This window comes from Silene latifolia, chromosome X (assembly GCF_048544455.1).
Source record: "Silene latifolia isolate original U9 population chromosome X, ASM4854445v1, whole genome shotgun sequence".
Lineage (NCBI taxonomy): Eukaryota > Viridiplantae > Streptophyta > Magnoliopsida > Caryophyllales > Caryophyllaceae > Silene > Silene latifolia.
In genome coordinates this window covers 300,804,568-300,821,237 of record NC_133537.1, presented here as the reverse complement: position 1 = coordinate 300,821,237, position 16,670 = coordinate 300,804,568, and the positions used below count along the sequence as shown (strand labels likewise).

At 35.5% G+C, this 16,670-nt stretch overlaps 1 protein-coding gene across 1 annotated transcript; it reads right to left on the bottom strand.

Annotated features, from left to right (window-relative positions):
• Positions 1–13,877: 13,877 nt before the first annotated feature.
• On the bottom strand, positions 13,878–14,587 carry LOC141620385 (uncharacterized). Its single transcript, XM_074437271.1, has 2 exons — positions 14,234–14,587; positions 13,878–14,123 (listed from the first exon to the last, which is right to left on the bottom strand). The coding sequence occupies exons 1-2, from the start codon at positions 14,585–14,587 to the stop codon at positions 13,878–13,880; spliced, it is 600 nt and encodes a 199-aa protein (XP_074293372.1).
• Between the last annotated feature and the right edge of the window lie 2,083 nt (positions 14,588–16,670).

Sequence of the window (16,670 nt, the reverse complement as noted above, 5' to 3'; positions counted from 1 at the left end):
GTTAGCATTTATGTTGGTAAGTTGGACTCTTTGCCCTCTTATGGTTAAGTGGGTGTCTTACTTGTCTTGTGTGGTGTGGGCTAAAGTATTCAAGCTGGGACTAGCTGGGACTAGGTCCTAGGTGAGTATTTCGGCCTTCATCATAGATAGGTCTTTATAGTCTTTGACGAGTATATGTTCACTGCTTAATAGCCTTTGTGTTCCTGACTTGGTGGGTTTATATCCAAGTTGGGGCATGACCTCGTTACTTATTTTGATAGTAAGTGGTCAGCTTAAGTACTAGCCAACCCTTTGGTGGACTCCTTAGGGTACTCACTTTGTTTTAGAAAAATTGTGGGTCTTGGGTGCGGTGGTGTGTATCCGCATGTCTAGGTCTGCGCAGATTTTAGGCTAGGGTTGTGTTGTGTCTTGGCCATGTTTTATTAATATTAACCGCTGAGCCAAGATACCGGTTCGATTACCTTCCCTACCTCGTGGTATAGACTCGAGTTACAGAGTGACTATTGACCGTGCTAAGAACTTATGCCTGTCTTTGATATATTGCCCTTTCTTGTTTGATGATTCTATGAATCATAGAAGGTGAGATGCAAGCCGGCTATGGTTGATAGAGTTTGGATTCCTGGATGTTATGTGATTCACATGATAGTGTAGTATGAGTCGGTCTAGTATTCACAGGCTAGGACTATGTGTTGTTATATTGTTGTTCACATGATAAGCACGATTGTCTAGCATCTATATGCTAAGGCTATGTGTGATTCGTATTCATATTTTTATGTTTACATGTTATATTAATTATGACATTTCGTGGCTGGGAGAACTCGGAGTTACTCCCCACTGACTGTGGCTTTCGTATTTGTATAAAATGCGATTGACAGGTAGGTGATGCATATATGGGGTACACGGACGAGCTAGCGAGTAAAGTAACCCTGGAACCTAGATTGGTTTTATTTTATTGTGACCCTTAAACACTTTTATGTCACATACATTTTAGGGACATATGTCTCCCTCTTTACATTTGGTTGTATAATTTGCTATTCGCGACTTTAGCGATGGTTAGGTTATGAAACTTCTAGTTAGACCCTGTATGTTTGACACCTTCCAAGTTGGATATCTTTATAACAGGTTCAGGTTTTAAAAATTACAGGTTTTTACCCAAATGAACCTATTACAAACATATCCTGTCAGTTTTTCTGTAGAATTTACGTGTTTATTTTTCCGCAATAATTGAGGGTGTCACAGGTGAAATGAGGTGTCCATATAAAAAATGCAAGAACTCAACTTTTAAAGGGAAGAGGGATGTTTAAATTCATCTTTGGTCGAATGGTTTTGCCGATAATTACTATATGGACGTATCATGGTGAGGAACTGCCTACTGAAGGAAGTACAAGTAGTATCGTAGTTAGTGAGAATCCTTACCGGGAGCTCGTGAAAAATGCATTACATGATAATATTGAACAAATATTGGAGGATCGACTAAATCCCGACGACCTTAGCGATGGAGAAGTGCGTTATGAAACCCCAAACCCCCAAGTTTCTTCCTTCTATAAAATGCTAGAAAAAGCCGAACAAGTGTCTGAGGGAAGTAATATGAGTTTGTTGCAAGCGGCTGCTGGGTTGGTAGCACTCAAATGTGAGAACAACATATCTCTTAGATGCGCGTATGGGTTTGTGTCGTTCATTGGTAACATTATTCCAAAGAAAAATGAAATGTTGCGCAATTTTAATGAGATTAAGAAAGTGCTTAAGGGACTCCAACTACCCCATGAGAAGATCGATGCATGTCCTACTGGATGCATGCTTTTCTGGGAGGAAAATGCTAATCTTGAGGAATGTACAAAGTGTCATGTATCTCGGTATAAAAGTACAAAAAATCCAAGTGGGAGGCAAATTCCTTATAAACCGAGTTTTTCCGCTTGCGCCAAGGTTACAACGATTATATACAACCAAGCACATAGCAGGTGAGATGAGTTGGCACCATAGAAGCTCCCGATTAATAGCAAGGGGGACAATGGCACACCCAAGTGATAGAGAAGCGTGGAAACATTTCAATAGAGAGCATCCGGAATTTGCAAGTGAGCCTCGTAATGTTCGGCTGGGTTTGTGTACAGATGGATTTAACCCTTATGGGCAATTTTGGAAGCATTACTCATGTTGGCCCGTGATTGCCACTCCGTACAACTTACCTCCTTGGTTATGCATGAAGCGACAATTTATGTTTTTATCTCTACTCGTTCCAAGTCCTAAGAACCCTAAGAAAAATTTGGATGTCTACCTGCAACCGTTGATCAAAGTGTTGAAAGAATTTTGGGAAACCGGCATGTACACCTACGATGTTTCTAAGAAACATAATTTTCAATTAAAGGCTGCATTAATATAGATGATCAATGATTTCCCTGCATATGTCATGCTTTCTGTTTGGTCCACATCTGGCTACCGTGCTTGTCGGTATTGTCAAGAAAAAGAACATAGATCTTTTTGGCTTAAAAATAGCAAAAAGGTTTGTTGGTTCGATTGTCACCATGAGTTCTTGAGACCTGATCATCCTTTCCGCAACAATTGTAAGCATTTTCTAAAGAACAGGAAAACTGATAATCGCATAGCCGCATCGAAATTAACCGGTGATGAGGTGTGGGATTCGGTAATGGATTGACCGAAAATAGTTGATGCTTCTGATCAAGAATTGAAAAGATTGAAAGATAAGAATGAAGGTTGGTGGAAACAAAGCATATTATGGGAACTTCCTTATTGGAAAACGTTGTTGATTCGACACAACTTAGATGTTATGCACATTGAGAAAAACATTTTTGAACAAATTATCAACACGGTGATGGACGTACCAAAGAAAACTACATTTGGCCCTAAGGGGAAAGCCGACTTTAAAGAACATTGCTTGAAACGGCCCATATCATCTAGGTTTTTTTACATATGGTGGAGAAAAAGGCTTTATGTAAATGGATTGCTAATTTGAAATTCCCGGATGGTTATGCTTCAGATTTGAGTCGGTGTGTTGACCATAGAAACATGGTGTTGCATTCAATGAAAAGTCATGATTGTCATGTCTTTATGGAATGACTACTCCCTGTTGCCTTGAAACATTTGCTCCCGACGGGTTCCTGGAATGCAATAACTGAGATAAACCAATTTTTTAGAGACTTGTGTACTTCTACGATTAAAGTTGATTCTATGGAACGTCTAGATCAAACATTGCCGAGATAATATGCAAGTTAGAGAAGATATTTTCCCCGTCTTTCTTCAATTCCATGGAGCATTTGTCTGTTCACTTACCTTATGAAGCGAAGGTTGGAGGAGCTATTCAATATCGATGGATGTATCCATTTGAGAGATTTCTTAATCATATAAAAAAAATGATTCGCAACAAAGCTCGGGTGGAGGGTTCCATATGCAACGCTTTCTTATTAGAGGAAATTTCAAATTTCTGTTCTCTATATTTCGAAGATCATATTGACACAAAAGCGAAAGACTTAGATGTTGGTGTGAATTTCGATGACCAGCTAAATTCAAAATTACCTGAGTTATTCAATGATGACATGGGAATTACAACCGGAAAATGTATTCAAAGGTACTTGGATGAGAAAGAGTATGAAGAAGCTCATTTTTATGTGTTAAGGAATTGTGGAGAATTTTTAGTGTCTTATGAAAAGTAAGTTATTACTTCATTATTACTCAATACATTTTTAATTATCAAATTAGATCAAAATTATAGGTAGTATAATTAAAACATGTTTTTGGTATATATAGGGAATTTGAGACACGTATCAAACTCACATTTCCTGATGTCACGTCCTCTGATGATGTTTGGAGCAAACATGACAAAAGTTTTCCGAAATGGTTCCGAAATGAAGTAAGTGATACATTTCCTTTGAAAATAAACAACACATTTGAATTTCTTATTAAATATTGAGAAGAATATAATACCTTAATTAACTTATTGTTTTATTGATGGGCTTATAGATTGAAGGACCCTTTAATAATAGCTCTAACATTGGGTCCTATTAACATGGTGAAGACATGGAGACGATAATCGATTAATGACTATAAATTTCGAGCTTTTAAGGAGGGAGTTGATGTTGCAAAAGCTACCTTAAAGGCTTAAGCAATGGGGTTTGTGTGAATTAAATAGAAGGGCTGGACTTCTATGAAACCCTAAATGAAGTAATTGAGCTTGCTTATTATACTGAGCACAGAGTATATAGGGTAATATTGTTTAAATGTGATTGGTTTGATAATTCCCCATAAGGACTTAGTATCCATAAGGTATACGGACTTGTAGATGTAAACGAGAAAAAGAAACTTCGTGGACATAACCCGTTCATGACAGCTTTTCAAGTCGATCAAGTTTGTTATGCTCCTTATCCAACCACTAAGAAAGTAATCTATGGTCTGCGGTTTTTAAAATCAAGGCAAGATCACATGTTGATGCTCCTGTTGACGAAATTGTCTTCCAAGAAGATGTGGTTGTGAATGATCACTCAATTTCACCAATTTTGGTGGAAGAGACAGAGAGTGAAGATGAATATGAAGTGGTTGTGGAAAGGGATGAAGGGGAATATGGCGGGGATTTCGGAGAAGAAGAGGATGAAGGTGAAGTTGGAGAAATTAGAATAGAGGAAAATGAGGAAGAAGAGGAAGAAGTCGGAATGCTTTTTTCAGATGATGAACCTCTTTTTATTTGTAGTGATAGTGATAATGAGGGGTGAGGGGGACTAGTTGTAATTCTACAATATTAATGTATGAATTTTAAACATTCAATCAAATTGTTTGAATTTTAAACATTCAATCAAATGTATGAATTTTAATCAAGTATATATAAAAATATATGAATTTTAAACAATCAATCAAATTTAAAGCACTTTTAAGAGGTTTGTTTGATTCCATTGTTCGTAGTTAGTGTTTATGGCAAGTTTATAATTAGTGTCTATGGCAATAATTTTTTTTGGACTAACAATTTGTTTAATTATATAGTTAGTGTTTACTGAATTTTATATTGTTTAATTATATAGTTAGTGTTTATGGAAGTAATTTTTTTGGACTAACAATTTGTTTAATTATATAGTTAGTGTTTATTGAATTTTACATTATTTAATTATATAGTTAGTGTTTATGGAAGTAATTTTTTTGGACTAACAATTTGTTTAATTATATAGTTAGTGTTTATTGAATTTTACACCCGGGATGGGTCCCTGGCACTTGGTGGGAGAAATTGAAGAATAGGGAAGAATCAGATCCCGAATTTGCCAAACTTTCTAAAATAAATAGTGCAAATAGAAGGTCGGGTGGTAAAGACGGGAAAGCATTGGGCACCCACACTCTAGGTCGGAAGAGTTGCTCAGATGCTTTCAAAGAATTGGTAAGTATTGTATTTATTATTTTCACAAATTTGTTAATATTAATGATTGCCGAATATAACCAATTTATGTTTTTATGATACTTTCAGGGTAAGTCGGACATACCCTACAAGTTGTTTGAGAAGACCAAGAAAAACAAGCAGGGCATGTGGGTTAATCCTCGAGCTGCTGAGACAGACGTAAGTTTTTCTAATCGATTTAATGTTTATTTTTCTTAGAAAGAACGGTTATATTTATTGCAATTAATTTTTAAATATATATCATATCTTCTTTATTTGTTGTTTTTTCAGGCCGCTTACAAGGAAGAGATGAGTCGACCAACGCCCACTGGAGAGGCTCCTAACGAGTACCGGTCGTACTACAACGCTGTCAAGGGCTTCGACAAGAAGTTGAGACTTTTCGGGACAGGAGATAAGGGAGCGGAAGTGTGGTATGAACCTCCTTGTAACAAAGATAGTCGCCGATCTTTCTCTTACGCACCTACCATGTCAACTCAATTCACAAATGCGAATACTCAACTCAAAGAACAGTTGAGTAAAATGCAGCAAGATCGAGAAAGTGAGCAAGCCGCACGAGAAGCTCTTGAACAATAAGTTCATAACACTCAAGAGCAAATGGTAGCCAGTCAAGAGCAAATGGCAGTCATGCAAAGGGCTTGGGCTAAGATGCAGGCATATCTTCCCCCGGAGGCGTGCTCAGGTTTCCCTACTTCACACCGTAGGGACGACTTTGCGGACGATGGGCATGGTTTTGGAGGTAGTGGTCCCATTACTCATATAGGTTAGTATTGTCTATGTTAGTATATATATTAGTCTTTGTCGTAGGTTAGTACCCTAAGCCTTTATATTTGGTTAGAAACTTATGACATTGGTGACGGAAATTTAGTTGTTATGTATAAGACATGGCATATTTTTTTTTATCTTAGTAAGACTTTGTACGAATTTGACAAACTTTTCTATGTAATTAATTTTTTTTTTCCAATCGTGTTCGGACGTCTTTAGTTCTTTCGTTGACTACTGTTGATTCCCGCTCTTGCGGTCGACTTGAAAATGGATTCCCGCTTCGCGGTCGACGATTGTATATTGTGTTTGCAGGTTTTGGCTGTGTATGTTCGATTTGAAACAATGCAAAAACGCATTTTGGCTGGGCAACAAGCTGCTGTTTTCAGCCCATGCTTTAATTAATCCTGACGGAAAATTCGTCAGAAAAGGCAACCATCTGTTGACTTTTCTGACGGAAAATCCGCCAGTAATTTTACCTTACTGACGGAAAATCCGCCAATATTTATAAATTACTGACGGAAAATCCGCCAGGATTTTCAACCACCTGTTGGTTGACTTTCCTAGAGGATTTTCCGTCAGTAATTTCAAAAAAGAAAATTGACTTTTAGTCAAACCCCCTGTGTGTACTACTGACGGATGTTCCGTCAATAAAGCAAATTTCTGACGGAAAATTCGTCAGTAATGCGCATTGTTTGTTTGGCGGATTTTCCGTCAGTTATCCGTCACAATTTGGTTTTCCTGACAGAATAACGCGTTTTTCGTGACGATTTGTAGTGACGCTCATTACTGACGGAAAAACCGTCAGTATCCCGCTTTTCTGACGGATTAAGGCTGTTATTGACGGATTTTGGCCGTCACTATCCCTTGTATTCTTTATAGTGATCCCATGTATCCCTATAGAATTGGCTGGTATAGCCACCTGGTCCTGGTGACTTGCCTTTAGGGATGCGGAATATACTGTGTTTTACTTCATCTACTATAACAAGTTTAGACAAGATGCTCCAATGCTCCTCATTACAGCATAAACCTCCTCTGACCACTCTTTGGTTCACACTATCAGTAGCACACTACCACAGTTCTAGGCTAAGAGGACGCCCTTTAGAGTATGGTTGGCGACAAGACCGTCTTATATCAGCCAAATAATTTAACACCATAAGTGATCACATCATTAGGACGGTTAATAACGAGACCCGTCCTCGTTGTAAAAGAAACAAGGACGGTTGGTCAATAAAACCGTCCTCTTAGTAATTTAAAAGACGGTTAATTACTAGAACAGTCTTATGTTTTTAATAGTGATTCAAAGTTCTCGCGTATTCCTCTTATTGCTTGATTGTTTGTCTTCCCCTTTTATTCAAACACACTCTACCCTAGCATAACCACCATCACCGCCTTTCGTTACCACCGTCACCTACCCTAATGCTACCACCATCGCGCCTCGCAAACCACCATCACAACGTTGACCTTCATCATCGTCCTAACGCAACACTGACGATCGCGCCTTCTTTCATCTGCTTATCGAGGTACTATGTTTTCATATATTGTTTAATACAATTGATTTCGTAATATTGAACAATCATATCAATTCTCCATATCAATTCTTCATTTAATACAACATATTGCTAATATCCCAATCCCCTTAATCTTCTCCTGCATATGTGTGAAATTGTTTATCTTGCTTAATTTATCAAGCTTTCTTACTGCACGCTCTTTCGTAAGACGGTTTTATAGTAAGATTATCATGAGACGGATCCTTATAATGGAAAATTGTTGGATTATTTTAATTTCAATATAATTTGGGAACCTCTACTGTTTTCTTTGTGGGTCGTCTCATTGAGCAAATTATCGCAAACCCGGTAAACCCAATGATGATTAGTTCTTTTGTTTCCACTTAAAAAACTTGACTTGTTTTGCTGTTTTCTGATCAGTATTTAACACATTTTTTCGTTTACTTTGTATTTCACACTGTCAACTTCATAGTGACTTGTTGAACTCTCTTACATTCCCATCCCTTAATCTTAATTTAGGGTCTAGTACCAGCATTGTACATGTGATATATACCAGTTGAAAGCCCAGGAATACCCCTGACAACATGCACTACGAATAAACGATCATAGTAGGATGCTTACAATGAAACCTATTTTTCAGGCACCATATATCGCACCTCATGATGAATTAGAATGCCCCATAGGTACCAAATGAAAGCTAAATGAGTTGGCTTTCACCTCCATCAAGAATCACTTCAAGATGTGGCCTATAACTCCTGATATTCATGCTTGAGTGATATCAGGTCATGTCTGAACTCTGCTGTAACCTTTCAGCATTTAGGGATATTTTCAGACCTTATAACTCCTGCCTCAAGATGAACCAGGAGGTAACCCATATACCAAATCAAAGCTAGATGAGTTAGATGTATTATCCAATTGGAATAACTCGAAATTCTTGCCTGGTTTGGGAGATATGAGGCTATAAGCGAGTTCAGGTCATTTCAGAAAGTTCAGCATTCCTCTGTGCAGTAGCAACAACTTTCAGACGTCATCTCTTTGCTCAACTCGAAAAAAAATTCTCAATATACATCAAATGAAAGCTAGGTGAGTTATTTACCACCTCCAAAAAGAATTACCCCAAGGTGTTGCCTGGTTTGGGAGATATGAGCATTTTAGTACTGACAGGTCAATTCTGAATTTCAGAGCATTCCCCGTGTACTGTCTGATTGTTTGGCTATAACTCAAGAAATAAAGGTGATATGAACCTGATTCCAAGACCCACACTTAGCTAACACTTCAAACTTGCCAATAGCATAATAATTATAGGACTTGAATGATTAGAACTTGATATATAAAGCCTTAAATGCAGCCCTGTAAACTGAAGGTTAATGTCCAATGTTGCATTCCAATTGTGGAGAATGTTTGGATTTTCTCAAGGCCATTCATATTAGCATGAAATTCGACGACCCTACCCTTTAGCTCCTACTGCAAACATCCTACCCCATTTTCATTCAAATTTTGCACATGTATTTAAAAATCAAACTATCTCTTTGTTATATGGATATGGTTAATGTGAAAGAGTTTACTTTATTTTCGTGCTTTTACGACACATTGCTAGCTTTGAAAATTCACGGTTCATAGGAATTATTCCTGTGAATGTTGAATATGCTAGTTTTGAAAAAAACCTTGCTTATAATGGTGGTAATTAGTTTATATGGATTCTTATGAATGTTGAGTATTCACAATTTAAATTTTTAAAAGCCAGCCAACTGCTTTTAACTAAGCTTCTTTACACATGACCGAGAATGTTGAGTCTGCCAACTGTGAATTTGTTTTTCATTTTTTTATGGCAGGTATCTCACTGAAGTGGTAGAGAGTATGCAATGTACAAGTTCATATGGAAAATGAAGATAATCGGTCAGACTACATGTTAAGGCTATGCCGTGTGCGGGTTGTGAAAGGGGACGAAAGCTTGTTTTTGCTCCATATTTTGAAGGGTATGTACCTTTTTCTATACTACTATTAATTATATTATTCGATCCTACTTATTATTACGCGATGCTGATTGTTTTATTTTGTAAATGGTAGTAATCAGTGGATGTTGACTGCCATTAATCAAAAGGATAGTGTAGTATATATATTGGTGTGATCTAGCTAGAACTCTAGAGCCTCGGAAATTTTTGAAGGATACAATTAATATGTAAGTTCAACATGTATACGATTTAAGAAATTGCTATTTCATAGATTTACATTTGTTTTAGTAAAATAAATATAATTAAGCCAAGTCTATAACATACTCTTTATATTTAACACAGAGCAATGACGAACACAAACTCTATGGATCCACTTTTTAGGTGTCACCGGCAAAAACAACTTGAATGAAAAATAATAAAGGTACCTTTCAACTAATAATACTTTTATCTCCTAAATTATACTCCCTCTCATTCTTTCAATTCATACCATATGTTGAATATAAGTAAGGAGAATTTTATTCAAATGGTATGAATTGAAAGAATGGGAGGGAGTAATAGTCTATGTTTTATTGTTGTGGGCTTATTGTATATACGTTGTAGTTGACATGATTTCGATTTTAGTGTCCTACACAGGCAACACAGTGTGAGAAATAATCTGTATACTTCCCTTAAACTAGAAGGATTATAACGAATTTAACAATGATGATTAAAGGTCATAAACAAAATACATAAACAAAGTATAAGGATTTAGAATGAACCTTCGGTCCTAGCAAAATTGGCCTAAGAACAATATCAAAATTGATATTCGCCTATTAGTTGCACCCAAGACGATCTGAGATATGCCCTTTGATTATGCTAGGAATCGATCTAAAATTTTCTGTAAAATTTAGTTGTTTTTGTGTTTTTGTGATAAGAGAGAGGCTAGATCAAGAAAAAGAATTAGGGTAGAAATAATTCTCTCCCTTTCTTTTTATACTGACCGAATTATCGAGTTAATTAGGAAAGAATAATACTTTCCTAATTTTCGGCCATCAGACCGAAATAAGGACTATCATCTCCTTATTTTTGGTCTTTCCAAAAATATATAATATGTGTTGAATTGTCATCTAGTGAGGATCGAACCCATGACCTCTTGGTATGTGTACCCTCACTATTACCACTGTGACACATTCATCTTGTTGATATTAAATACAACTGATTATATTTAATTACGAATTAACAGATTAATTCGTCCAAGCTAACATTATATATATTTAATTAAATATAACTTATTATATTTAATTTACGAATTGACAGTTAATTCGTCCCAACTAATATTATTTAATTTTCATTCATTCGATTCATTCAACAAAATTAAAAGCATCAACTAAAATAAATTAAACATACATAACACAATACATTAATTATGTTGATTAATTTATCCAAACCACCTATTTAAATTAAATTAAGTGACAATTCCGCAATTTAATCACATTAAATTCATACTTAATCCATATTAAACTTGTAATATGAATTCTATCCGTCTAAATTTTAAACCGCTTTAAAATAACTCGGTATCTTTAAATTGTGAACCGATTCACAATAACTAATTGGCCAAAATAAAATAAAAAAACAAAAACCAATTAAAATTGGTCTCGGCTGAAAATAAACAACAAATTTTTTTTTTTTTTTTTTTATTATTTCAGCTCCTTCACGGCCGAAAAAAAAACAGCCTTCCTATTTTTTTTTATTTGGCAATTTAGGAAAAACAAAAAAAACTTACCATATTTTTTTTCTCGGCAATATGGCAAAAAAAACAAGAAAACAAAACTTTCCATTTTTTTTTTCTCTCTTTCTCGGTTTACCAAAAAAAAAACATTTTTTTTTTATACGGCAAACTCTAAAAACGGCCTCCCTTTTTTTTTTCTTTTGCGGCAATATGCCCTAAAACAAGATTTGATGACTAAATTGTTTACCTTTGCTATTAGAACATGATTTAGCATATGAAATAATAAACATGATTAATTTATATGCCAAAAACTATATAGCAAAAACAATCTTTTTATCATAAACATGACGATTCCATTTAATCTGCATTAAATCAAAATCTACCAATTCTTCATATGATAATATTAACTGATTAAAACTTATAATATGAAAAATAAAATGGAAAAATATCATCAAACGAAAAGAACAAAAAAACGGTAGAGGAAAAAAAATAAATCGGCACAAAAAATTTTTTTTTGCCGAACCCTAAAAATTCGAAACCCTAAATTTTTTTTCGAAAATTCTCATTGTTCACATACAAATTTATGAAAATCATCAAGATTAAAATCGTGGCCTAGTGCTCTGATACCACTTGTGGGAAATAATCTATATACTTCCCTTAAACTAGAAGGATTATAACGAATTTAACAATGATGATTAAAGGTCATAAACAAAATACATAAACAAAGTATAATGATTTAAAATTAACCTTCGGTCCTAGCAAAATTGGCCTAAGAACAATATCAAAATTGATATTCGCCTATTAGTTGCACCCAAGACGATCTGAGATATGCCCTTTGATTATGCTAGGAATCGATCTAAAATTTTCTGTAAAATTTAGTTGTTTTTGTGTTTTTGTGATGAGAGAGAGGCTAGGTCAAGAAAAAGAATTAGGGTAGAAATAATTCTCTCCCTTTGTTTTTATACTGACCGAATTATCGAGTTAATTAGGAAAGAATAATACTTTCCTAATTTTCGGCCATCAGACCGAAATAAGGACTATCATCTCCTTATTTTTGGTCTTTCCAAAAATATATAATATGTGTTGAATTGTCATCTAGTGAGGATCGAACCCATGACCTCTTGGTATGTGTACCCTCACTATTACCACTGTGACACATTCATCTTGTTGATATTAAATACAACTGATTATATTTAATTACGAATTAACAGATTAATTCGTCCAAGCTAACATTATATATTTAATTAAATATAACTTATTATATTTAATTTACGAATTGACAGTTAATTCGTCTCAACTAATATTATTTAATTTTCATTAAATAATTATCTCATCAACACATCGACTAACTTTTTAGTCATTTTGGGCATCAATGTGATTATATTTCTATAACCACATTTCTCAAACACATCCTATAGGTGTGACCTTTAGGGACCAGTTGATCACCGCCATCTGTATGATAATAACGTCAAACTTTCTAGCAAGCCAACCGTTATTAGGTAAACGTTAATCAACTGATTAAATATTCGAAGTATACCCTTGTGAACCTGTAAGAGATTTACAAATGTTATCACACTAATTTGTGGAGGACACAAGCTCCAACACACAGCCCTTTGGGACCGTCTTATGTGGATATAAGTTTGCCGAGATCATCAGAGGACGATATATTAATATTATTCCAAATGTACGTCCTTTCATTTAATTCTTTTGTTTCAATATTTACTTCATTTTATATAAATTACACGTGTTGGTATGTAAATAATTGTTATTATGTTTTTTTGTTACTTTGTATGTAGTTCATGATTAAAGCCCCAAAAGATATAGTCGTTTGAGCAAATTGATTAGGTGCGGGAAATTTGGGCTAAATATGCATTAGAGTTTAAGGCGCAAATATTTGATAGCAACGTCTAATGTATTTAGGCTCAACTAATGTTAGTGCTTGTGTTAAAAAATCATTTCTCGATAGTTTTTATTTTAGAGGTTCAAACCTTATTCCGTTTTGTTTGGTTAAATGTAAGAATTGCTGAAATGTAGCCTGTTATAATATTTAAGCTATACGACTATTGTCGTATAGGGTATGAATGAAATAGTTTCCATTTCAAAAAATTAATTGTCAAAGAGCATGGATGCGTGCCACAAATGTGCAGGAAAAATTCATAAATTCGCGCTAATTTCATTTCAAAAAAATTGTGTAGAAGACGGTTCTAAGAGAAAGCGTGCTCAAGTTGGCACAAAAATTATGCGCGCCATGAATTTAAAACAAGACGGTTTAGAGGCGCAACCGTCCTCTTTGTAAATGAAAAGAAGACGGTTCAAATCCACAACCGTCCTCTTTTTAAAAACAAAACATGACGGTTTGACCTCACTCCAACCGTCCTTTTAGGCAACGAGGACGGGTGATTTTAGGACGGTTGTTTTAAGATTTAAGGACGGTTTAGAACCATCCTCTTTGTCTGTTTTTGTAGTAGTGCATTATGTGTACCTAGCAAATCCTGATAACAATCGAAGAAAGCATTTTGTATAGTATCTCCTGCAGTGCACAGCCCCCCATCCTTATCCTCTATCTAAAATACTTTGTTAAATGTCATTCTATTCTTAATAGCATGATGAAAATAAGAAGTATTTAAATCCCCTTCCAATGACCACTGCAATTTAACTTTCTGTGTTAAGAAACTATCTCGAACTGAAATAAGTTCCTTAAGACCATAGGCCAAATCCATTTCTTGCTGAATTAAATTCATATTTCCTGGTTTATCCACCCGTTCCTGTGAATTGTTCCAACACTGCACTAGCAATATTGGTATTGTTCTCTATATCAGAAAAACAATTCTTATTAAGACATTTTAGCACAGGTTTGAGGGCTTTAAGCTTCTTTACTACATTAAACATCTTAGTTCCTTTTGTAATTCTTCCTCCACACAATCTCAACACTATCTTTAAAAATATCTGCAGTACCCCACATGTTAAAGTATTTGAAGCTTTTCCTTCCACCAATCTCAGCTCTCTTATACACCATAGTACATGGGCAGTGATCAAATAAACCCTCAGGATGAAAGTGAGCCACATAATCACCAAACAAATCTATCCACTCCTGATTGCCCATAGCCCTATTAAGCCTACTGTAAACTCTATCCGTTGGATCCTGTTTATTGGACCATGTAAATAATGTACCAGTGGCTTGAATATCCTCCCAACCACAGAATGACACGCATTCTTGAAAGTGTTCCATCTCTGCCTCAGTAGTATTGCCCCCCAATCTCTCAAGAGGAGACATGACAATGTTGAAATCCCCCAACAAAAGCCAGGGCTCAGTTCAAGTTATAGCCACTTTCTTCAGAAACTTCCATAGCTCAGTTCTTTCATTAACATTAAAGGCATAAATCATGGTTAAGTAAAACTTTTTCTCATCAGTTTTTGAGTGTACTAGTGTAACAACCCGGATTATAAAACAAAGGAAAAACATACTATAATGTAAATATCAGAGTACAATACTGATAAAGGGTCAAGGTGGCGGAAACACCAAGACCAAATCCGGATTGATACTAAATCCAAAAGCAAACTAATACATTATTCGAAGGTTCTTAAAATATAAGCAAACTCCTATTTTATTATTAAGCTCGCTTCGCACATTCCCCAAGCAAGCATCAACCAGTCGGCAACAATCTGAACAACCTGAGAATGGGGGGTCGACAATCAGTCGGGAGTAACTAGATACTCTCCCAGTCATGTTTACAACAATTGAATATAACTAACAATCATTAACAATTGAAATGCAAAACCAGTAAACATGTGAGACCATCTATACTCATGAAAACCCGACAATAACTTGCCATTAAACGATAACATACTAAGACAATATTATGATATGATGACACCTCCAAAGGAAACATGTGACGATACGTGACAACGTAAACCATATTATAACCACGTGTGAACCATAGAACAAACATAACCACAATACATGTGACCAATCCAGACCACAAAGCACAATGTATAGAATGAACGCCGTTAGAGCGATTAACGAACTGCCTCTAACTAATGGAGCGATTAACGAACTGCCTCCATTCAATGGCATAGGCCGATTAACGAACTGCACCCACAGTGGACCGATTAACGAAATGCACCCACACTATGTATAGCGTATAACCACTGCCTATATGCCTAAGACCTGGCTAGACCTCTCGGTGCAATAACTGTACACCGAACGACACACGGGGACCAGAGCGATTAACGAACTGCCTCTAACCAATCCCGAACATAGACCATAACAAATCCCTGAAGGGTAGCCTTAGTTCATTCCGATAGTATATAACTGATACTACAGTCATCTATACATCAGTATAACTGACTGTACCAAAAATTCATGAACGACATCATGACACAACTCACAGAACATTGTAACTGACTGTACAACTTATCATGTGAATATAGTAACCAACGACTCATGCAAACACAATGTTATACCATTATTGATTACAACTTGACATACGAAACAAGCACTAATGATCAATGTTATAGTAACCTTAACCATAACCATAACATGAAATGTAAACGTGAGGTTATACTAGCCTCGACTATAACTTCAATGAATATCTTTGAAGTTATAGTAACCTCAACCATAACCTTGACACGAAACCCAAAGTTATACTAGCATCAACCATAACCTTGAGCCATAATCCCAAGGTTACATTAGTTACAGCTATAACCTTGACTCGCACTTCAATGTTATAGTAGGTTCAACTATAACCTTGAATTCATATTTCCAAGGTTATACCTCAAACAGCCATAACTTGAGTAACAACCCAGAGTTGTACTAACTTCAGCTATAACACTTGAATCATCATCAAGGTTATACTAGCTTTAGCTATAATTTCAGAGAGCACTCTTGGCCGCCTATCATTCCGCCATTAGGGTTCACTCGTAAACCCTAATTACGCTCCTGACACCCATATTTAACGCATAAGCAACATATGACATGTAATTAACGCATAAAGACATAGACAAACATGCGAAACATATTTAATCATGATAACAAATAATCAAACATGTACCAATCATATAAAACAACCATTAAATCATATTAATTACAACAATTGGCATAAACATAATTAAAAGAGAAACACCTAGTTACCTCATTAGGAATTAATGAAAACCTCCATAAAGAAAATGACCAACAAATCCTTGTATCCAACACGTGTCAGCATCCCAAAAAGCGACATTAAAGAATGATCAAACCCATGTGCTAGAAATTGTGCTATGCAAATCCTTTTTCAAAAACGCCAAAGAAAGACATCTTCTTCTTTATTAACAAAATAAGGGATCATAAAGGTAGATCTAAAGGTCCATACAAATAATCT

What these genes read in the sequence shown, in the direction of transcription:
- LOC141620385 (XM_074437271.1), bottom strand. Translation starts at nt 14,587, where the DNA reads ATGTCTCCTCTTGAGAGATTGGGGGGCAATACTACTGAGGCAGAGATG. An exon ending in TTAAAGATAGTGTTGAGATT is followed by an intron (nt 14,124 to 14,233) that starts GTGTGGAGGAAG and finishes TTTCTGATATAG; the next exon opens with AGAACAATACCAATATTGCT.